Source organism: Somniosus microcephalus, chromosome 3, assembly GCF_052327205.1.
Source record: "Somniosus microcephalus isolate GS21.2 chromosome 3, FLI_Smic_1.0, whole genome shotgun sequence".
Lineage (NCBI taxonomy): Eukaryota > Metazoa > Chordata > Chondrichthyes > Squaliformes > Somniosidae > Somniosus > Somniosus microcephalus.
The window spans coordinates 120,292,076-120,316,229 of NC_140989.1; the positions used below are offsets into that span (position 1 = coordinate 120,292,076).

The 24,154-nt window shown below is 46.9% G+C and overlaps 1 protein-coding gene across 1 annotated transcript in view; it reads right to left on the bottom strand.

Annotated features, from left to right (window-relative positions):
• Positions 1 to 24,154, bottom strand: part of sytl3 (synaptotagmin-like 3) — a 189,476-nt gene that overhangs the window by 76,767 nt on the left and 88,555 nt on the right. Inside the window, exons 5-6 of the mRNA XM_085981537.1 lie at positions 15,344 to 15,395; positions 2,221 to 2,269 (exon numbers count right to left, since the gene is read on the bottom strand). Of these exons, the coding sequence (XP_085837663.1) occupies positions 2,221 to 2,269; positions 15,344 to 15,395 (101 nt within the window). The remainder of the gene's footprint in view (positions 1 to 2,220; positions 2,270 to 15,343; positions 15,396 to 24,154) is intronic.

Consider the following 24,154-nt stretch of genomic DNA (forward strand, 5'->3'; position numbering starts at 1 on the left):
GCGTGAACTGGGGGAGGGGTAGAATACCAGAATGAACTGGGGGAGGGGGTAGAATACCAGCGTGAACTGGGGGAGGGGGTAGAATACCAGAATGAACTGGGGGAGGAGGTAGAATACCAGAATGAACTGGGGGAGGGGGTAGAATACCAGCATAAACTGGGGGAGAGGGTAGAATACCAGAATGAACTGGGGGAGGGGGTAGAATACCAGCATGAACTGGGGGAGGGGGTAGAATACCAGCATGAACTGGGGGAGGGGTAGAATACCAGAATAAACTGGGGGAGAGGGTAGAATACCAGAATGAACTGGGGGAGGGGGTAGAATACCAGCATGAACTGGGGGAGGAGGTAGAATACCAGCATGAACTGGGGGAGGGGTAGAATACCAGAATGAACTGGGGGAGGGGGTAGAATACCAGAATGAACTGGGGGAGGGGGTAGAATACCAGCATGAACTGGGGGAGGGGGTAGAATACCAGCATGAACTGGGGGAGGGGGTAGAATACCAGCATGAACTGGGGGAGGGGGTAGAATACCAGCATGAACTGGGGGAGGGGTAGAATACCAGAATGAACTGGGGGAGGGGGTAGAATACCAGCATGAACTGGGGGAGGGGGTAGAATACCAGCATGAACTGGGGGAGGGGGTAGAATACCAGAATGAACTGGGGGAGGGGTAGAATACCAGAATTAACTGGGGGAGGGGGTAGAATACCAGCATAAACTGGGGGAGAGGGTAGAATACCAGAATGAACTGGGGGAGAGGGTAGAATACCAGCATAAACTGGGGGAGGGGGTAGAATACCAGAATGAACTGGGGGAGCGGGTAGAATACCAGAATGAACTGGGGGAGGGGGTAGAATACCAGCCTCAACTGGGAGTAGAAGAAATGTTCCAGCATGAACTGAGGGGAGAGGGAGAGGAATGCCAATATTTTCTGTATAGTGAGCCCTGTGGCACGGAATATGCTGGGATGAGCATTGTACATTCCTGAGGGCAGATTTACATAAAACTAAAAACAGAACAATCAGAAGGCTTCCATTAGTAAATCATTCAACTTATTAAACAACTCAGCTATTTAAAAAATGAATGCACACCACAGTCGGATTACTGGTTAACAAAATAGAAAATGATAGGACTTTTTCTTCTGAGTATTGGCTGTATTTGGGCCTGGGTTGGGCAAATGACCATTGATGGAACCAAAGCAGGTTTCTGTTTTGGCTTCACAGTGAACTTATCCATTGCATTACTTTGAAGTCAGTCTTACCCAGCAGTTACTTGCAAAGTCAGTTATATTTGAGTCTGTAACTTGCTACAGTGATCAAAGAGAAGAGTTACTGATGTATGCATCCATTCCTCATAATTATAGGGATGGGCAAGTACTTTTGATTTAGTTTGGGATCCAACCCTTTCCTCTGTGAACTCCACAAGGCAAAAATAAATTAAAAGTACAAATCAAAGTTTTTCTTATCAATGGCTGACTGCCATCTCCAACTTCCGATCCCACACCATCCATCCTCACCTCCATGCTAAGTGCAAGGAGCTAACAGACCTATTCATCTAAAAGATCAAGATTATCTGCCTCAGCCACGAACTCCTCCAACACCCAGCCTCTCCCTTGTTCCAGTCTGGATCCATATCTCTTTGCAACTTTTCCCTTTTTTTCCCCAACATCCCCCAGCACAATCAAGATCATCTGGAGCCCTCCTCTTAGAATTGCCTCCCTGAACCTCCTCACCTTGCTACCTCCCTCCGCACTTCTAAAAATCTCATTGAAACCTTTTCTGTCTATTGTCTCATATGCAAAGCATTTAGGAGCACTTTATTATGTGATAGAAGAGCAAGGTGTTAGTATTGAAATCAATGGCAGGGCGCAGTGAGACAAGAGGATAGTGTTCAACTCTACCATGCAAACAGCGAAGGACCATGAAGTGTCTCATATATGACACAAGGACCAAGGGAAAGAGTTGGAAGCTTGCTGGGTGAATGTAAATAATCCCTGGATGAACAGAGATCAATGGACACAAAGCACATTGTCTATGGGTACAAATGATTTGAGTTTATGGGTCTCACGCTGCCAGATTTAGGTCAGTCAGATCAAGAGGGGAATAGATAGGAAGAAGGAAAGAAAATGGAACGGGACAGAGTAAGGAGGAATGGTTTTGTCTAACATGGGTTTCTAGTTGATCAATAATAAATCTGCCAATGTGGCCTTACATTACCAATAGATATCCTGCAGGTGGGGGAGTAGGAGGTACAACGGCAATATTACTGAAAGAAAAAACATATTCAGCGTTTCAGTACTCTGTAACAATATTGGAAAGCTGGCTTAATTAGCATATCACAGACAATAATAGCAACTTTTCAATAGCATCTATGAGTCACACCCCTCAGTCACTAGTCACTGATATTGTGCATTGTGGGAAGGTTTGGAGCCAACCCTGGCATTCACAAACATGGCTGCATGTAATCTTTAGTGTGTATCAATGTGATTTGCACCAGCAAGTATTGAAAAATCGTGGTGCAAAGCTTAGCGCATCAATTAGAGGTTTTGCCAAATGGGAGGATTTTAAAAAAACGAATAGACTGTTAGCTTCAAATATAGTGACAGTCTGAAATATCCCAGCAAAACCGACATTAAAAACAAGTAGGTTTGTTGCTTAGAAATTAATAATTCAGTGTCAGCATTTGAGTGCAGTGTTTAACTTCGCTCACTCATCTGTGTTTTTGTTTTGTTAAATCTCCCCTGAAGCTTCCCTGCTGTTGAAGCTCAATTTTCTCAGCCCTAGCTCATACAAGAAGTGACATTGGAGAGACGATCAAGGATGCTCCAGGTACTAGGCAAACAAAGGGCTCAGCCAGCAGCAAGTCGAGTGAAAACAGAACACAACTCAAAGATCAGCCGACGGACAATATCAAAATGTTGCTGCTTGACATCAACCAACTGATTGCATTACTGGATATCAAAATGGAAAATTATAGGAGTTCTTTTTATTGGTGGTAATTGGGTCTGGGTTGGGCAAATAACCATTGCTGGAGCCTAAGCAGGAACCTGTTAAGGCTTCACATCCATTCCACTACTTTGAAGCCAATCTTATTCAACAATTATTTGCAACGACGGTTATATTTGGGTCAGTGGGGTAGAAATTTGTCTTGGGTGCTAACAAAAAACGGGTGCTATCACATCAATCACTTGATATTCAGTTCCATTTGACATTTTTCTACCTCTGTAACCTTCTATTGTGATTAGAGAAAAGATTGATGGGAGGCAAACCATTTGCAGATTTGGCATTTTATAATAAGAAAAAGTGATGAAGTGGAGGCATTAGAATTTCAGATACCCCACACACCACAACATTGGATACATTGTTGATCTTTGCTCCATCCTAAACCATTAAAGAAAGAAAGAACCTGAATTTATATAGCACCTTTCATGACCTCAGGACATCCCAAAGCGCTTTACAGCCAATTTGAAGTGTATTGACTTGTAACATAAAAAAACTCAGCCGCCAATTTGCGCACAACAAGGTCCCACAAACAACAATGAGATAATTACCAGGTCATCTGATTTAGTGATGATGGTGGAGGGATAAATATTGGTCAGGTCACCAGGTGAATTCCTCTGTTCTACTTTAAATAGTGCCATGGGATCTTTTACCTGAGAAACGACACTTCCGACAGTACAGCACTCCCTCAGTACTGCACTGGAGTGTCAGCCTAGATTTTGTGCACAAGTCTCTGGAGTGGGACTTGAACCCATGACCTTCTGACTCGAGAGTGCTACCACTCTTATGCTGGCACCTTGTGTTGTTCTCTAACATAAAGGGGCAAACGTAGGTCCCTTGCAGTTAGAATCAGGGGAATTTATAATGGGGAACAAAGAAATGGCAAACCAATTAAATACATACTTTGGTTCTGTCTTCACAAAGGAAGACACAAATAACCTCCCAAAGATATCGGGAACATAGGGTCTAATGAAAGGGAGGAACTGATAGAAATCAGTATTTATAGGGAAATGGTGTTAGGGAAATTGATGGGATTGAGGGCCGAGAAATCCCCAGGGCCTGATAATCTACATCCTAGGGTACTTAAGGAAGTGGCCCTAGAAATAGTAGATGCATTGCTGGTCATCTTCCAAAATTCGATAGACTCTGGAACAGTACCCATGGATTGGCGGGTAGCTAATGTTACCCCACTGTTCAAAAAGGGTGGTAGGGAGAAAACGGGGACATCGGCAGTGGGGAAAATGCTAGAGTCCATTATAAAGGATGTAATAGCAGAGTACTTGGAAAAAAGTGACCGGATCGGACAAAGCCAACATGGATTTACAAAAGGTAAATCGTGCTTGACTAATCTACTGGAATTTTTTGAGGATGTAACTGGTAAAATAGATATGGGAGAACCAGTGGATGTGGTATATTTGGATTTTCAAAAGGCGTTTGATAAGGTCCCGCATAAGAGATTAGCGTGTAAAATTAAGGCACATGGGATTGGGGGCAAAGTATTGACTTGGATAGAGAACTGGTTGGCAGACAGAAAGCAAAGAGTTGGAATAAACGGCTCTTTTTCCGAGTGGCAGGCAGTGACTAGTGGGGTACTGCAGGGATCGGTCCTTGGACCCCAGCTATTCACAATATATATTAATGATCTGGACGAGGGAACTAGATGTAATATCTCCAAGTTTGCAGATGACACAAAGCTGGGTGGGCGTGTGTGCTGTGAGGAGGATACCGAGAAACGCCAGTATGATTTGGTCAGGTTGGGTGATTGGGCAGAAGCATGGCAGATGCAAAATAATGTGGATAAATGTAAGGTTATCCACTTTGGTGTCAAAAACAGGAACGCAGATTATTATCTGAATGGCAATAGATTGGGGGAAGGGGAAGTGCAACGAGACCTGGGCGTCCTTGTGCATCAGTCGCTGAAAGTAAGTTTGCAGGTGCAGCAGGCGGTTAAGAAGGCAAATGGTATGTTGGCCTTCATAGCGAGAGGGTTTGAGTACATAGAAACATAGAAACATAGAAGATAGGAGCAGGAGTAGGCCATTCGGCACTTCGAGCCTGCTCCGCCATTCAATGTGATCATGGCTGATCATCCAAATTCAGTACCCTGTCCCTCCTTTTCCCCATATCCCTTGATCCCTTCAGCCTCAAGAAACATATCCAACTCTTTCTTGAATATATTTAATGAACTGGCCTCCACCGCCCTCTGTGGCAGAGAATTCCACAGGTTCACCACTCTCTGGGTGAAGAAATTCCTCCTCATTTCAGTCCTAAATGGCTTACCCCTTATCCTTAGACTATGACCCCTGGTTCTGGACTCCCCGGCCATCAGAAACATCCTTCCTGCATCTAGTCTGTCCAGACCTGACAGAATTTTATAGGTTTCGATGAGATCCCCTCTCAATCTTCTAAACTCCAGTGAGTATAAGCCCAATCGACACAATCTCTCCTCATACGTCATTCCTGCCATCCCAGGTGTCAGCCTGGTGAATCTTCGCTGCACTCCCTCCATGGCAAGAACGTCCTTCCTCAGGTATGGTGACCAAAACTGCACACAATACTCAAGGTGCGGTCTCACCAAGGCCCTGTACAACTGTAGCAAGACATCCTTGTTCCTGTACTCGAACCCTCTTGCTACGAAGACCAACATACCATTTGCCTTCTTAACCGCCTGCTGCACCTGCATGCTTACCTTCAGCGACTGGTGCACAAGGACACCCAGGTCTCTTTGCACTTCCCCTTCTCCCAATCTATTGCCATTCAAATAATAATCTGCCTTCCTGTTTTTGCCACCAAAGTGGATAACCTCACATTTATCCACATTATAGTGCATTTGCCATGTTTCTGCCCAATCACCCAACCTGTCCAAATCGTACTGGAGTTTCCCGACATCCTCCTCGCAGCTTACCCTCCCGCCCAGCTTTGTGTTGTCTGCAAATTTGGAGATATTGCATCCAATTCCCTCGTCCAGATCATTAATATATATTGTGAACAGCTGGGGTCCTAGGACCGATCCTTGCGGTACCCCACTAGTCACTGCCTGCCACTCGGAAATGGCCCGTTTATTCCAACTCTTTGCTTTCTGTCCGCCAACCAATTCTCTATCCAAGTCAATACCTTGCCCCCAATCCCATGTGCCTTAATTTTGCATGCTAATCTCTTGTGTGGGACCTTATCGAAAGCCTTCTGAAAGTCCAAATACACCACATCCACTGGTTCTCCCTTATCTATTTTACCAGTTACACCCTCAAAAAATTCCAGTAGATTAGTCAAACATGATTTACCTTTTGTAAATCCATGTTGACTTTGTCTGATCCTGTCACTGCTTTCCAAGTGCTCTGCTATTACATCTTTTATATAGATTCTAGCATTTTCCCCACTACCGATGTCAGGCTTACCGGTCTATAATTCCCCGCTTTTTCTCTGCCACCTTTTTTGAATAGTGTGGTAACATTAGCTACCCTCCAATCCATGGGTACTGTTCCAGAGTCGATCAAGTTCTGGAAGATGATCAGTAATGCATCTACTATCTCTAGGGCCACTTCCTTAAGTACCCTGGGATGTAGACCATCAGGCCCTGGGGATTTATCGGCCTTCAGTCCCATCAATTTTCCTAACACCATTTTCCTAGAAATACTGATTTCTTTCAGTTCCTCGCTTTCATCAGACCCTATGTTCCCCGGCATCTCTGGGAGGTTATTTGTGTCCTCCTTTGTGAAGACAGAACCAAAGTATGCATTTAGTTGGTCTGCCATTTCCTTGTTTCCCCATTATAAATTCCCCTGATTCTGACTGTAAGGGACCTACGCTTGACTTCACTAATCTTTTTCTCTTCACATATCTATAAAAGCTTTTACAGTCAGTTTTTATGTTTCCTGCTAGCTTACTCTCATATTCCATTTTCCCTTTCTTAATTAACCCCTTTGTCCTCCTTTGTTGACTCCTAAACTGCTCCCAATCCTCAGGATTATTGCTTTTTCTAGCCAATTTATATGTCCGCTCCTTGGATCTTATGCTATTCCTAATTTCCCTTGTTAGCCACGGTTGAGTCACCTTTTTTGTTTTATTTTTACGCCAAACTGGGATGAACAAATTCTGTAGCTCATCCATTCAGTCTTCGAATGTTTGCCATTGCCTATCCACCGTCAACCCTTTGAGCGCCATTCCCCACTCAATCCTACCCAACTCGCTCCTCAGACCATCGTAGTTTCCTTTATTTAAATTGAGGACCCTTGTCTCTGAGTCAACTACTTCATTCTCCATCTTAATGAAGAATTCGATCATATTACGATCGCTCTGACCCAAGGGGCCTCGTACAACAAGATTGCTAATTAATCCTTTCTCGTTGCATAATACCCAGTCTAAGATGGCCTGATCTCTGGTTGGTTCCTCGACATATTGGTCCAGGAAACCATCCCGTAAACACTCCAGGAATTCCTCCTCCACAGTATTGTTACTAATTTGGTTGACCCAATCTATATGTAGGTTAAAGTCACCCATGATGACTGCTGTGCCCTTATTGCACGCTTCTTTAATTTCCCTTTTAATGCCATCCCCAACCTCCACCTTACTGTTTGGAGGTCTATATACCACTCCCACTAATGTTTTTTTCCCCTTAGTATTTCTCAATTCTACCCATACAGATTCCACATCATCAGAGCTAATATCCTTCATTACAATTGTATTAATCCCTTCTTTAACCAGTAATGCTACCCAACCTCCCTTTCCCTTTTGCCTGTCTTTCCTGAATATCGAATACCCCTGGATGTTGAGTTCCCAGTCTTGGCCATCCTTGAGCCACGTTTCTGTAATCCCAACCAAATCGTATTCGTTTACCTCTATTTGTGCAGCCAATTCATCCACCTTATTACAAATGCTCCTCGCATTAAGACACAAAGCCTTCAGGCTTGTTTTTTAACGCTCTTAGACCTATTAGAATTATTATTTACTGTGGCCACGTTTGATTTAAACCGTTGATTTCTCTGACTGCCACTTTTGTTTTTCTCCTTCCTATCTTTTGCTTTTATCCCTGTTTTCCTTTCCTCTGTCTCCCTGCTCAGGTTCCCAACCCCCTGCCATTTTAGTTTAAACCCCCCCGAACAGTGCTAGCAAACCTCCCCGCAAGGATATTTATCCCGCTCTGGTTCAGGTGCAACCCGTCCGACTTGTACAAGTCCCACCTTTCCCAGAAGCAGGCCCAGTGATCCAGGAAACTAAAGCCCTCCCTCCTGCACCAACTCTTTAGCCACGCATTCATCTGCTCTATCCTCCTATTCCTATACTCACTAGCACGTGGCACCGGGAGTAATCCAGAGATTACAACCTTTGAGGTCCTGTTCTTTAATCTGCTACCTAGCTCCCTAAATTCTTGTTGCAGGACCTCATCCCTCTTCCTACCTATGTCGTTGGTCCCAATGTGAACCACAACTTCTGCCTGTTCACCCTTCCCCTTCAGAATGCCCTGCAGCCGTTCAGTGACATCCTTGACCCTGGCACCAGGGAGGCAACAAACCATCCTGGAGTCACGTCTACGGCCATAGAACCATCTATCTGTTCCCCTTACGATAGAATCCCCTACCACTATTGCTCTCCCACTCTTTTTCCTCCCTTCCTGAGCAGCAGCAACACCCCTGGTGCCAGGAAGTTGGCTGCTGCTGCCTTCCTCTGGTGAGTCATCCCCCTCAACAGTATCCAAATTGGTATACCTGTTTGAAAGGGGGATGGCCACAGGGGTCTCCTGCACTACCTGCCTGCTTCTACTGCTCCGCCTGGTGGTCACCCATTTCCCTCCTGCCTGTGCAGCCCTACCCTGCGGCGTGACCAACTCATCAAACGTGTAATCCACGACCCTCTCAGCATCGTGAATGCTCCACAACCCATCCATCCGCAGCTCCAGTGCCTCAATACGGCCCGTTAGTAGCTGCAGCTGGATGCATTTCTGGCACACGTGGTCATCAGGGACATTGGCAGCGTCCCTGAATTCCCACATAGAGCAAGAGGAGCATAACACGGGGCTGGGCTCTCCTGGCATGACTTACTCCTTTAATTAATTTAAATTAATTCAATACCACCAGTTAAAGATATACTCTAGGGCGCTTATTTACCAACTGTCCCCACTACACCACAGAGACCCAAGAAAATATAAACCGCAGAATTTAAGCTTGTAATAAAAGAAATACTCACCAACCAATCACTTACCCGCTTCCTGGTGACATCACACTTGGATTACTTTTTACCTCTCTCCTCTGCTGTTGAATTGGTACGCCTCACCTCGCAACTGCCGCTGCTTTTAAGCTCTGCCGCCGGTCACTGCCCCCTCACAGGTCCGATGCTCTGATCGGGCCTCACCTCGCAACTGCCGCTGCTTTTAAGCTCTGCCGCCGGTCACTGCCCCCTCACAGGTCCGATGCTCTGATCGGGCCTCACCTCGCAACTGCCGCTGCTTTTAAGCTCTGCCGCCGGTCACTGCCCCCTCACAGGTCCGATGCTCTGATCGGGCCTCACCTCGCAACTGCCGCTGCTTTTAAGCTCTGCCGCCGGTCACTGCCCCCTCACAGGTCCGATGCTCTGATCGGGCCTCACCTCGCAACTGCCGCTGCTTTTAAGCTCTGCCGCCGGTCACTGCCCCCTCACAGGTCCGATGCTCTGATCGGGCCTCACCTCGCAACTGCCGCCGCTTATAAGCTCTGCCGCCGGTCACTGCCTCCTCACAGGTCCGATGCTCTGATCGGGCCTCACCTTGCAACTGCCACCGCTTTTAAGCTCTGCCGCCGGTCACTGCCCCCTCACAGGTCCGATGCTCTGATCGGGCCTCACCTCGCAACTGCCGCCGCTTTTAAGCTCTGCCGCCGGTCACTGCCCCCTCACAGGTCCAATGCTCTGATCGGGCCTCACCTCGCAACTGCCGCCACTTTTAAGCTCTGCCGCCGGTCACTGCCCCCTCACAGGTCCGATGCTCTGATCTGTACAGGAACAAGGATGTCTTGCTGCAGTTGTACAGGGCCTTGGTGAGACCACATCTTGAGTATTGTGTGCAGTTTTGGTCGCCTTATCTGAGGAAGGATGTCCTTGCCATGGAAGGAGTGCAGCGAAGATTCACCAGGCTGATACCTGGGATGGCAGGAATGACGTATGAGGAGAGATTGGGTCGATTGGGCTTGTAGTCGCTGAAGTTTAGAAGAATGAGGGGGGATCTCATCGAAACTTATAAAATTCTAACAGGACTAGACAGACTAGATGCTGGAAGGATGTTCCCAATGGTCGGGGAGTCCAGAACCAGGGGTCACAGTCTAAGGATAAGTGGTAAGCCATTTAGGACAGAGATGAGGAGGAATTTCTTCACCCAGAGAGTGGTGAACCTGTGGAATTCTCTGCCAAAGAAGGCAGTAGAGGCCAATTCATTAAATATATTCAAGAAGGAGTTGGATATATTTCTTAAGGCTAAAGGGATCAAGGGATATGGAGAGAAGGCAGGAACAGGGTATTGAATTTGGATGATCAGCCATGATCTTATTGAATGGCGGAGCAGGCTCGAGGGGCCGAATGGCCTACTCCTGCTCCTATCTTCTATGTTTCTATGTTTCTATATTGCAACATGAAGCTGCCAGCGTGAAGCCTCGCTGGACAGGATCATGATTCTGCGACCAGCACTCCCATCTAGAGAGACTCCAACCTGGGAGTAGAACCTCAAAAAATTTTGGTGAAATAGTTAAAAATTGTAAGCTGCCAATTCGATGGTTAGCTTTCCATTTAACTCCAATTTCTCTTCACTAGTCATAGCCTGAACAGTTTGGAATCCATGAAGGAGATTCCATTTTTCAAGTTATACTGACATTGCAAATTTCAGAGGAGGTACTTGAGTTTATGAAAGCAAGAATTGAATTATATTTTCTATTAAGTTAGCTCTTTAGTAAATGATTGGAACAAGATGTCACCCGATACATTTCAAAGGTGAAATAAAAGAAAATAAATGTAAAATTATCATCTGGTACATTTTTTCTAAAATTTGTTTAGTTCACTTTAGTGGGCAGTTCCAATTCTTTTTTTAAAGCTTTGCATGTTTTTGGCCCTGTTCTCCCCCTCTTTAAACATTTCACTGGTATCAGAAACATTCACCAGCAGAAGACACTGACAGGCCTCCTGCTCTCACGATTTAGCAGGCATTTTTTCCCACTAATTGGCTGTAGGATTTTTAATGTTTTTTTTTGCCTCTCCCAGGAGATCACATGGCTGTTGGTGGGTAGGGGGAGTCTAATCCTGATACTTCAGACATCATGACTGTGTGGTGCAGGCCTGCTGAAGCAGCTGGTAAATAAGGTTTCTTCTATACCTACAGTTGCAGAGTGGGAGCAGCTCTGAGGAAATCTCTGGCCCACGTCTCCATTTGGCTGCTTCTCCCAACAGCTCTGCCTAGACTGAGCCATGTGGCAAATCTTGGATACGACTCACATCCTGCAATTCCACAGTACATCACCTTGGGATACCCATTGCCTTGTCTTCCCACCCCCCAACTCCCGCATTCAAATTTAATCAGCTCATGCTCCTTTCACCTTTACTGTAAAGCGCAAGATACACTAATTATGGTAAATGTAAAATGGAGTAGTATTGGGGCATCGTACCATGAACATGGAAGGATATCAAAGCAATGGAAACAGTGCAGCTTAGAGTTACTAGGCTGTTACCAGGGATAAGGACTTACAGCTATAAAGAGAAGTTAGTGCATCTTTCAATAGAGTTCTGAAGGTTAAGGGGAGACCTGACAGCTTTTCATCACTCTGAAGACCAAAATCATATCATACAGCACAGAAGGTGGCCATTCAGCCCATCGAGTCTGTTCTGGCTCTTTGAAAAAGCTATCCAATTTGTCCTACTCCCTTGCTCTATCCCCATAGCCCTGCAAATGTTTCCTTTTCAAGTACATATTCAATTCCCTGTTGAAAATTACTATTGAATCTGCTTCCACCACTTTTTCAGGGAATGCATTACTGATCATAACAACTTGTTGCACAAAAACAGTCTCCTCAGCTTCCCCCTGGTTCTTTTGCTAATTATCTTATATCGGTGTCCTCTAGTTACCAACCCTTGTGCCAGTAGAAACAGTTTCTCCCGATCTACTCTATTAAAAACCCTTCATAATTTTGAACACCTCTATTAATGCTCCCCTTAGTCATCTCTGCTCTAAGGAGAACAATCGTAGCTTCTCTAAGAACATAAGAACTGGGAGCAGGAGTTGGTCATACGACCCCTCGAGCCTGCTCTGCAATTCAATAAGATCATGGCTGAACTTCTACATCAATTACACTTTCCAGCCCTATCGCCATCTCTAGCCCTTTCTCTAGTTTCCCCACATAACTGAAGTCCCTCATCCCTAGTACCATTTTAGCAAATCTCTGCACCCTCTCTAAGAACTACTATAAAGTAAATAGGAATAGTTTTCTTCCACTTGCTGGTGAGATGGTAACAAAAAGGCACAAGTTTAAGATGATCACAAAAAGAACAAAAGGGGAGGTAAGAAACATTTCTTTGCACAGAGGAGGGGTTAGAATGTGGAATTCTTAGCCACAACGCGATGTTGACGCAAAGTCCATAACTTCTTTTAAAAGGGAAGTAGATAATTGTCTGATAATGAGTGAGCAGGAACGTGGGATTAGACTGGGTTAGATCTTAAAGGATATGGGACGTGAGCAGGAGAGTGGGATTAGACTGGGTGGGATATTAAAGGGTATGGGAAGTGAGCAGGAGAGTGGGATTAGACTGGGTGGGATATTAAAGGGTATGGGAAGTGAGCAGGAGAGTGGGATTAGACTGGGTGGGATATTAAAGGGTATGGGAAGTGAGTAGGAGAGTGGGATTAAACTGGATGGGATATTAAAGGGTATGGGACATGAGTAGGAGAATGGGATTAGACTGGGTGGGATATTAAAGGGTATGGGACGTGAGCAGGAGTGTGGGATTAGACTGGGTTGTAGGGCTAGAGGAGGTTACAGAGATGGGGAGGGCCGAGACCATGGAGGGACTTGGTGCAAGTTAGGATATGGGCAGCAGACCTTTGGATGAGCTTATGTTTATGGAGGGTGGAATATGGGAGGCCGGCCAGGAGTGCATTGGAGTAGTCATGTCTAGAGGTAACAAAGGCAAGGATGAGTGTTTCAGCAGCAGATGAGCTGAGGCAGGGGCGAAGTCAGGTGATGTTATGAAGGTGGAAGTAGGCAATCTTAGTGATGGTGCAGATATGTGGTCGGAAGCTCATCTCGGGGTCAAACACAACACCAAGGTCGCGAACAGTCTGGTTCAGCCTCAGACAGTTGCCAGGGAGAAGGATGGAGTCGGTGGCTAGGGAACAGCGTTTGTGACGGGGACTGAAGACAATGGCTTCAGTCTTCCCAATACTTAGTTGGAGAAAATTTCTGCTTATTCGGTACTGAATATCAGAGAAGCAGTCTGACAATTTAGAGACAGTGGCGGGTTCGAGAGAGGTGGTGGTGAAATAGAGCTGAGTGTTGTCTGCGTATATGTGGAAACTGACACTGTGTTTTTGAATGATGTCACCAAGGGGCAGCATGTAGATGAGAAATAGGAGGGGGCTGAGGATAGATCCTTGGGGGACACCAGAGGTAATGATGTGAGAGCAGGAAAAGAAGCCATTGCAGGTGATTCTCTGGCTTTGACTGGATAGAAAAGAATGGAACCAGGTGAGTGCAGCCCCACCCAGCTGGACGACAGTGGAGAGGCATTGGAGGAGGATGGAGTGGTCAACTGTGTCAATGGCTGCAGACAAGTTAAGAAGGACGAGGAGGGATAGTTTACCTTCATCACAGTCACATAGGATGTCATTTGTGACTTTTGATAAGAGCCTTTTTGGTACTGTGATGGAGCGGAAACCTGATTGGAGGGATTCAAACATGGAGTTCCGGAAAAGATGGGTATGGATTTGGGAAGCGACAACACGTTCAAGGACTTTGGAGAGGAAAGGGAGGTTGGAGATGGGGCAGTAGTTTGCCAGGACAGCAGGGTCAAGGGTTGTGTTTTTGAGGAATGGAGTGATAATGGCAGATTTAAAGGGGAGGGGGACAGTACCAGAGGAGAGTAAACTGTTAACAATGTCAGCTAACATGGGAGCCAGGGACCACACTGAAGCTAGAGCAATTACATTCAATTGAAATCATACCCTATTTGCATTCAAGATAGTGCTCTAGCACCTAAGAAAGGGAATCCTTCAATTACAAACATTCTGTGCTTGTAGTTTTATATTTAAATATAAAGGGGAGGCCTGCACACAAACAGTTACACTGGGGCCAGAATTTGTTGCACCATCTTCAACAATCAACAGGAGACTGGATTCCAGATGCTTAGACAAGCAGCTAGAGCTGTCTCCCAGCATTTACAATTCACTGATGAGCGTGGCCAGCGGCCCATCTAAACTCATCCACCTAGAAAGAGCCGACAGTTCCCCATCACAACATCCTGATTCTTAAATGAACCCAGTGGTTTTTTTTGTGTCCACTGCTCTACTCAGAATTCCATTCTACTCTGAAGGACATCCTGTCACAAGACTTTCACTAGTTAGAACCAGAACTCTTGTTCTGGATTAGTATGTAGCGGTGTTCCAGTTTCACATTTTCTAAACCGTTTACTACTTTAAATACCACTCACTACGTGCTTCCTTCTCAATCACCTCATTTCAGGGATGAATACCCCAAAGTTTTGTCATCTTTCCTCATAACTCAGTCTTTGACATGGGAGGAGGCAAGGGGATGTGTCAGCATCCCGGCTCCTTGCTGCATTGTCTCCAGGGCTTGAATATCTTCCACTGCGTCTCAGTGACAAAACTGGATATTATACTCAAAATGGGATCTGTTTAGAGCATGGTACATTTAGACATGACTTGTACGCTACTGTTTTGAGTCATGCAGTTTAACAATCTATTTGTTTTGTTAACTGCTGATGGGCACATGCACATCAAACTCACCCCAGGACACTTTCAACATCACCCTTCACCAACCCAAGACCATTCATAGACCACATCGGGTGAAACTGGTCAAGGCCAGCAATGCAAAATGGGCTGATAGCCAATCGGCAGTCAGTTTTCCCTGGAAAAGAAAATCGGGCACGGCGTAAGACGGGCTGACCATTTTCCAACAGCCCATTTTGTGCTACTGGCCTTGACCAGTTCACCGTTATATGTCAATCATTGGTTCCCCGCTGCACTAAGTTTGTAAATGCAGTAGATGATCTGAACTCTCCTGCAGTTGCCATTATACACAGCTGGCTGAACCCTCACAGATACATGAACAAGAAGGGTTTCAAATGTCACCTCTGTAGAATGCATCACGAGATACCTTACCTCAGTGTTCGAAAGGTCTGCAAGAGCTCCTCACTTATTGTTTCATGTTTACCTGTACAACAAAAAAATGGGAAAATAAACATACCATACAATTAAAGGGATGGCCTTTATTCAGGATGGTTCAGTGATAAATGAAACTTCATGATTGTCTTTTATTGACTTTAAATACTAAAATGGGAGGACACCTTTCAACAGTTATCTTTAGACAGGTAGTTCCCTATAACAAGAAAGAAAAAGGAAAGATTGGCATTTTTATAGCGCCTTTTACAACCTCAGGACATCCCAAAGTGCCTTATGACCAATTAAGTACTTTTGAAGTGTAGTCACTGTTATAATGTAGGAAATGTGACACAGCAACATCCCACAAATAGCAATGTTATAATAACTAGATAATTTGTTTTAATGCTTGACAGAAGCAGATCGATCAAGCATTGGGAATCCATTGGTTTCTCTCTAAAGGTTTCCATGCACTGTGGCAGATTGAGCTCTAATGTATGCAGCTTGTTGAGAGGGTGATGCAAGGCAGTGCATTTGAACTCAGCAGCACTTCTTTTGTAATTTGGTCTACAAACAAACATAATGAAAGGATGGTAGGCAGCCTGCTCTCAGGCCACTACATATCTCAGATCAGTGATCAAAGCGCCTTGGGACATTTTTTTTTCAACATTAAGGGTTCTGTATGACATCAACTGTGGCTCAGTGGGTAGCACTCTCGCCTCTGAGTCAAAAGGTTGTGGGTTTAAGGCCCACTCCAGAGACCTGAGCACAAAATTTAGGCTGGCATTTCTGTGCAGTACTAAGGAAACGTTGCACTGTCAGATGTGCTATATTTCAGATGAGACATTAAGCCAAGGTTCTGTCTGCCCTTTCTGGTGGACATAAAAGAACCCTTGGCACTATAAAGAAGAGCAGAGTTCTCCCGGTGTCCTGGCCAATATTTATCCCTCCACCAACATCACTAAAACAGATTATCTGGTCATTTATCTCACTGCTGTTTGTGGGACCTTGTTGTGAGCAAACCAACTAACGTTTCCCTACAAAACAGTGACTACATTTCAATAGTTAATTGTCTATGAAGCACTTTGGGATGTCCTGAGGACATGAAAGCTGTTGTATAAATGCAAGTTGTTGTTGGGAGTGGGGGCAATCAAACTTCTTGGCTCCGATATTAATCTGAAGGTGGCTTCCGAGCAGGGAGCGTGAGTGAAACCTGAAAGTCAAGTCAGCGGGTCAGAATCTGCAATCGCAACTGAATTGAAGCAATACATTTCAACTTCCAAGTTTCGCATCTACAAGCTGCACCATGGGCTTAATGCATTTCCACATGACGTGATCTCAACTCTCTATTTAAAGGGACAATGTTCCAATCGAAATTGGAGGAGCCAGGAGGTGTTTACGGTGGATGCACACAGATTTAATGATGTATCCCTGGAAATACTGCTGGGTGCAGTCAGGAGCAGGAGGGACATACTTCTCCCCAGCAATGGGAGGAAGAAACCTGCGGCGCTCACCAAGAAGACATGGTTGAGGACGTGAGCAGCAGAAGCATTGTGCCCCGGTCTTGGATGCAGTGCAGGAAACGATTTAATGACCTAACCAGGTCAGGAAAAATGAGTACATTTGCTGATTCACCTGTGCTTTAAGACCCTCCCCTTCACTCTGTCTTGCCAAGCGTACTCCATCACATCACTTCTTACACCCACTAAACTTTCAGCAGTACCCATCCTTCACTTCCCCATTTATCCATCCACCATTGTCACTCACCCCAATCCTTATGCAATGTGATGCATCTGTCTCATAGTCACCCTCACCAAATGCACTGTGTCCATTGAGTAAATACCTAACCTTCAGGTCTGTTTTTTCACCCCATGTAGGAGATAAAAGTGCAAAACACAAGGGAGAGAGACAGGAATAGAGGTGGGCCGCCACAAACAGTCTAGCTAACAGAGCAGAGGAGGATGACCTGGAGATAAATGGCACATCTGCGTTCCTCTCAATCGGAGATCCAGAGGCAGGGAACTCGCAGATAGTTGGTGACAGAATTACAAATATCTCTGACACACATATGCTGACTTTGTTTCATCAATGACTGAATGATGAGAAGACTGAGTATGATGATTGTCAAGATTGTGACTTTGCCATGACTATTTCATATCCCTCTCTTTTGTCTTCCAGGGCCTTCACGCGTGCAGCAAGTGTCACTGGACATCCATGAGGATGATTCCTCAGAGGACCACATTACATCTGAAGCTGCACCGTCACAGGAGGTACAGTCATGCACCAGTATAAATACTTGTCACTTTGGTGGGTTCACTTCGACAGTTTGTTGGCTTTTCGCCTGGTGATTCACACCTCACAAGTGAGCACGAGTAGACACTAGTGGCAGGGACAGATGTGGAGAGTCCCCATCGGCGGCGCAATCCTCTCCAAGCTATGCTCAGCTGGACACAGATGCTGAACCCCAGGGGCTATCGTTGAGAAGGAGAATGCTAGAGGTGCATCAGCAACTTAGCCAGGTACTGACAGATGTGCCACACACACTCTCCAAAATAGTGGAGAGGATGAAGGAGTCCAACTCGATCACTAGGGGACTGGTGGAGCAGGGAATTGCAAGAATTGGCCACCTCCATGAGCTTCAAGCATGGCTCTCAAATGAGTCTATACAAGCCATGACTACGGCCCTGCAGACTTTGGATGCCAACTTGTCTGCTGCTTTAAACAGGGTGACAGTATCTTATCTGTGGTCTTACAACACGTCACTGATCTTCACCAAGCTAGTTTCCAGCAGATTGGTGGGAGTGATGTGGTGCTGGCCCAGGATAGGGATGATGGCGAAAAGGGACATGGAAGAGGGAACTCCACTCAAAGCACTCCCATTTCTTACCCATTGCCTCCCCATCTGTCAGTATCTGAAATGCTGCCTTGTCTCCCGATGGCCGAGTCTGCCCCTGCACAAGTACAGGTGGAGCAGCCTTTGGGGGGGCCATCAGGAGCTCTGAAACCCACAGTGCAGGGTGCCATTGACTTCACAAACATCGGTTTGCGGGCACTGCATGCAACTCTGCCATATACAGGAAACAAAAGGGATTCCACTCCCTCGACATTCAACTGGTGTGCGACAATAGGCAGTGAATCATTCAGCTCAATGTCTGGTATTCTGGCCGCAGTCATGATGGCTTCATTCTGCGGCAATCCGCTGTGCCAGCTGTATTTGAGCCACCATGATGAACCAAAGGGTGGCTACTGGGCGACAAAGGCTTTCCGCTGACAACATGGCTGATGACTCCAGTGCACAACCCACGCACACATACAATGAAAGCCATGCTGCAAAATGCAATAGAGCAGATGATTGGCGTGCTGAAAGAACGCTTCCGCTGCCTGGACTGCTCTGGAGGAGTCCTGCAGTAATTGGCAGAGCCGGTGCCAAGATTCGTGGTAGTCTGTTGCATGCTGCACAACCTCACCATCATGAGGGCACAGCCTTTACCACCAGCTATGCAGTGAGCAGCTGAGAAGGAAGAGGAGCTGGAGGAGGGAGAGGAGGAGGAGGAGGAAGGGGAAGGGAGGAGGCAACCTAAACAGAGACGTTGGGGGCAAAATTCGGTTCCTTTGCATCTGCCATTAGCGCCCCGGGCCGCTGTGGGGAAGGGAGGGGCATTGAAATGCGGCAGTGCTCCGTGGAACCTCCGCAGAGCACTGCCGATCATGCCCCGATATCGCCTCGGTTACCGCCCCACCAGGAAATGGAGCACCCGACATTGCACTCCACTTCCTGGGCGGGGCGGTATGGTGAATTTTGCGGCTGGGGCGGGACTTCCTCGCCGGGTGCAGGATGTCCCGCCTCGCCAGCATTACCGTCCCGAAATGGGCGCTACCGAATTTCATGCCCTTTGTGTCTAGATTGTACATGAAGAACTCATCCGAGTGTGATACCGGTAAAAGTAACTCCAATTCCTCATTCACTCACAGACCCACACCTTACCTTCCTCTGTCACTGACCATCACAGCGTCTGCTTGACCACAATGCAAAAATAAAAGCCAACACAAAATAAACATTCCAAATCAAATTTATAATCAGATCATGCCATATTGCACACAAACGTAAACTAATCACCCATGTACATTCCTTTCATGTCCATCTTCCTTGTGCCTTTGCCTCTCTTAGTGCTCCTACGCAGTGCTACCCCAGTGGCTGCAGCATGGCTGGTGGAAGGCTGCTGACTTTCAGTGGGGGAGACTGCAGACGGCCTTGGAGGATAACCTCGAGCAGCTCTGGGCCTAGAAGGCCCAGCTGCGGATTGCACCATCTCTGCATGGGCTGGGCTGGCTGGCTGACAGGCAACAGTAAGGGCACTGGCAGAGTGGCAGGGGTGGGAGCAGGAATGCTGTCATTCTGAGAGAGGACAGCAGGTTCGTGTTCCATAGAGCCACTGCCACTTCCCTAGGGTGGCGCATCAGCAATCCTACTAATCTGTTGGAGGACAGATTGCTGGACTGCTGTGATACCCTGCAAGCCCCTTTGAACACTGGAATCCCAAGCCACGATGACAGTAGTCTGAGCTTTCACTGCAGCACTCAGACGTTGGATGGCTGCTGCTTGTGCTGCAATGGAAGCTGAGACATTGGCCATCAGACGCTCCATCATGATTGGGTCCACAAGTGTGCTAATGGAGTTGGCATGCTGGAAAGGATGGGCTCCAAGCTCTATGTAAGGCCCTGTGCCAAATTGGTGCCGAACTCCTCCATGCTCCTTGACATTGCACCCAGGCTTTCTGGCAGGCTTCCCAATGCAACAAGCATTTCATTGTACATACCCATCAGCCTTCCTCTGTAGCCTGTCCCATCGAAGTCCTCATCTAAGTCCTTGCGTGCGACCTCGCCCTCCGGCGAGCTGGTACCTGCACTATCCTTGCCTCCTGCTCTGGTTGCAGGCCACGTTTGCTTGGTGTCTCACCATGTGCAGATCCCACCTCTATGCTACACTTTAAATTATGCGCAGTGTCAGTATCTGAGCTGATCGCTGCAAGTGTGAAATTGAGTGATGGTGTTTCTTCATCATCACTGACTTCTTGCTCTTCCACCAATGCCTGGGCAGGTTGCAGTTCTGGGAATCTGAAAGGAGAAAAGCACAAGGGTAAGTCTGTAGTGAGGGGAGGGGGCGGGGGAAGTAGGAGGTCCATGCTTTCACCATCTGCAGCTTGTAAATCAGTAGAGATTGTGGGATGAGGGGGAAATGGGATGTGAGAAGGAGGATTAGGTATGAGGATTCCGTCATCTTTGATGGTTTCAGCCCCGCCGCTGGCCACGGCCTCAGCAATGGTCATTCCCATAATGGCCAGCACTGTCTCCTCCATGGGGGTTAGAACATGCAGGCACACCTTTCCCCCACCGGTTATCTCCTGCTGCCTCCGATTGTGCACTAACTTATCCTGCAAGAGAGAGGGAAGTGTGTCAGTGAGTGTCGTGCAATCTGTTTGGCTGATGTGGCTGTCATGGTTGAATAGCTGGTAGTGTGTTCAAGCTGTGAGATATGGGTGTGAGGCTTGCAGAAGTGCTAAGTGCATGAGGGTGAGGTGAAGCTATGAATGTGAGGTATGAGTCATGATTGAAAGAGATTGTTGGTAGATGAGTGATGGAGTGTGGTGAATTGAGCAGTGGTTGAGGCTAGTGGTGCAGTAGGTAGGTTATGGCATTTGAAGATGCAGTTTCTGAGCTTGACCACTCGTGTTAGATCACTGAACTTCTTGCGGCACTGCGTCCAGGTCCTCGGGGCTTGGCTCCTGGCATTGACCTCCATGCCTATCTGCTCCCACTGTCTTCTGAGCATTTGTCTGGAGAGATTCCTGGCCCCCTGCGGATACAGGACATTTCTCCTCCTTTCCACCTCCTCCACCAAGGCTTCCAGTGCAGCATTCAAAAACCTTGGAGCCCACTCTCTGCCATGTTGTGCCATTCTTCACTGTTTCAAGGGGTATGGGGAGAAAACAGGGACAGGGTACTGGATTTGGATGATCAGCCATGATCTCATTAAATGGCGGAGCAGGCTCGAGGGGCCGAATGCTATGTTTCTATGATAGATTCACTTCCTCAACGACATCCAGCACCTGCTCCAGCCACAATGCACCTCCCCTTTAAGAGATGCAGGCTAGCTTTAAGCAGTGCAGACTAGCTTTAACTGGTGCTAGCAAGAAACGATTTTGGCCCCCCGCTGATATGTGCAGCCAATCAACGGTGCGGTTAGCATTGGCTGCATGCTGAAATCATTGAAATGAGCAGGCAGCATGAAGTTGGCATGCTGCCTGCATGAACGGGCGCGAACAATTGCTCATCGCGATCCCCTCACCCATTTTCGGGGGCTATCGAACTTAGCCCCCAAAGAATTTATTGCTTAGCACCAATTCCACATCTTGTACATTATTGCATCCCAAATGTCAACTTGCCCTTTCACTTGTTTCACGATGAATGTCAATACACGATGGGACCCATTGGACAGACGTGCAATGGATGGTGCATGGGTGACGGGCTGTTTAGTGCAAATGGAGGGGGTGGGGGGATGCTGCTGATGGTGGGAGTGGGCCAGAGGATTTCATTTAAAAGCTTGCGCTGAAACAAGTTGCTTGCAGGCATGGATGTCCCAGTAGGTCTTCCTCTTGGAATTGAGCATGACTGGGAAAACGAAGAGAGGCCACGCAGAGCAGGACGAGCTGCTAGAAGAGGGAGGAGGAGGAAGGGGAGAAGGGCTCTCAGCAGGAGGCCATATCCGCTGAGAGTCTTTAGGGAGCAATTCTCTTACCTCAACTTCACAGAAGACCAATGCTTGAGATGCCTTTGCTTCGCTAAATAGGTTGTGACTGAAATCTGCCAACTGCTGCAGTCACAACTACACCTCAAAGAAGGGCAAGAACCGCATTGCCTAAGGCTGTCAAGGTGACTGTGGCTCTTAACGTTTATGCTTCTGGCTCCTTCCAGGCTGCTTCTGGAGATATAAGCAACATCTCGCAGTTTGTAGTACTCTGCTGCATAAGGAAAGTCACTGAGGCTCTCTATACACAGAGTGATAGCTTCATTTTATTCCCTCTGGCCAGAGACCAACAGTTAGAGCAACTTTGCGGGTTTGCAAGGATTGCAGGCTTCCCCATGATGCAGGGTGCAATTGACTGCATGCACATTGCCTTGCATGCGCCTCATGTGAACTCTGTCATTTTCCTGAAACAAATGCTCTATTTAAGAAAGGAGGGAGAGAGAAAACAGGTAACTGCAGACCAGTTAGCCTGACATCAGTAGCAGGGAAAATGTTAGAATCTATTATTAAGGACCTGGTAACAGGGCACTTAGAAAATAATAATAGGATTGGGCAGAGTCAACACGGAATTATGAAAGGGAAATCATGTTTGGCAAATCTGTTAGTTTTTTCAATTTGTAACTAGCAGAATAGACAAGGGGGCACCAGTGGGTGTGGTGTATTTGGATTCTCAGAAGGCACTCGATAAGGTGCCACACAAGAAGTTATTAAACAAAATTAGGGCTCATGGGATTGGGGGTAATATATTAGCATGGATTGAGGATTGGCTAACGGACAGAAAACAGAGAGTAGCAATAAACGGGTCATTTTTGGATTAGCAGGTTGTGACTAGTGAGGTACCGTGAGGATCAGTGCTTGGGCCTCAGCTATTCACTATCTATATCAATGATTTGGATGAGGGGACCAAATGTAATATATCCACGTTTGCTGATGATACAATGCTAGGTGGGAATGTCTTCTCTTCTTAGGCAGTCCCTCGGAACCGAGGATGACTTGCTTCCACACTAAAAATTAGTTCTCAGGTGATTGACGAGTCCAATGCGGGACCTACAGTCTCTGTCACAGGTGGGGCAGACAGTGGTTGAAGGGGCAGGTGGGTGGGATGCTTGGGTTGACGTGTGCTCCTTGCGCTGTTTGCGCTTGGCTTCCGCTTGCTCCCGGCGAAGAGACTCGAGGTGTTCAGCACCTTCCCGGATCCTTTTCCTCCACTTTGTGCAGTCTTGAGCCAGGGATTCCCAGGTGTCGGTGAGGGTGTTGCACTTTTTTCAAGGAGGCTTTGAGGGTATCCTTGAAGCGTTTCCTCTGCTCACCTGGGGCTGTCTTGCTGTGTCGGAGCTCCGAGTAGAGCGCTTGTTTTGGGAGTCTCGTATCGGGCATGTGGACGACGTGGCCCGTCCATCGGAGCTGATCGAACATGGTCAAAGCTTCGATGCTGGGGATGTTGGCCTGAGCGAGAACACTGACGATGGTGTGCCTATCCTGCCAATGGATTTGCAGGATCTTGCATAGGCAGCATTGGTGGTACCTCTCCAGTGCTTTGAGGTGCCTTCTGTACATGGTCCATGTCTCTGAAGCATACAGGAGGGCGGGTATCACTACTGCTCTGTAGACCATGAGCTTGGTGCTGGGTTTGAGGTCCTGGTCTTCAAACACTCTCTTCCTCAGGTGACTGAAGGCTGCACTGACACACTGAAGGCAGTGCTGGACTTCGTCATTGACATCTGCCCTTGTACACAGTAGGTTCCCGAGGTTTGGAAAGTGGTCCACATTGTCCAAGGCCTCGTCATGGATTTTGATAATCGGGGAGCAGCACTGTGTGTCAGGGGCAGATTGGTAAAAGTCCTTTGTCTTACGGATGTTTAGTGTAAGGCCCATGCTCTCGTGCACTTCGGTGAAGGTGTTGACGATGGTTTGGAGTTCGGCCTCCGAGTGTGCGCAGACACATGCGTCATCTGCATACTGTAATTCGATGACAGAGGATGGGACGACCTTGGATCTGGACTGGAGAC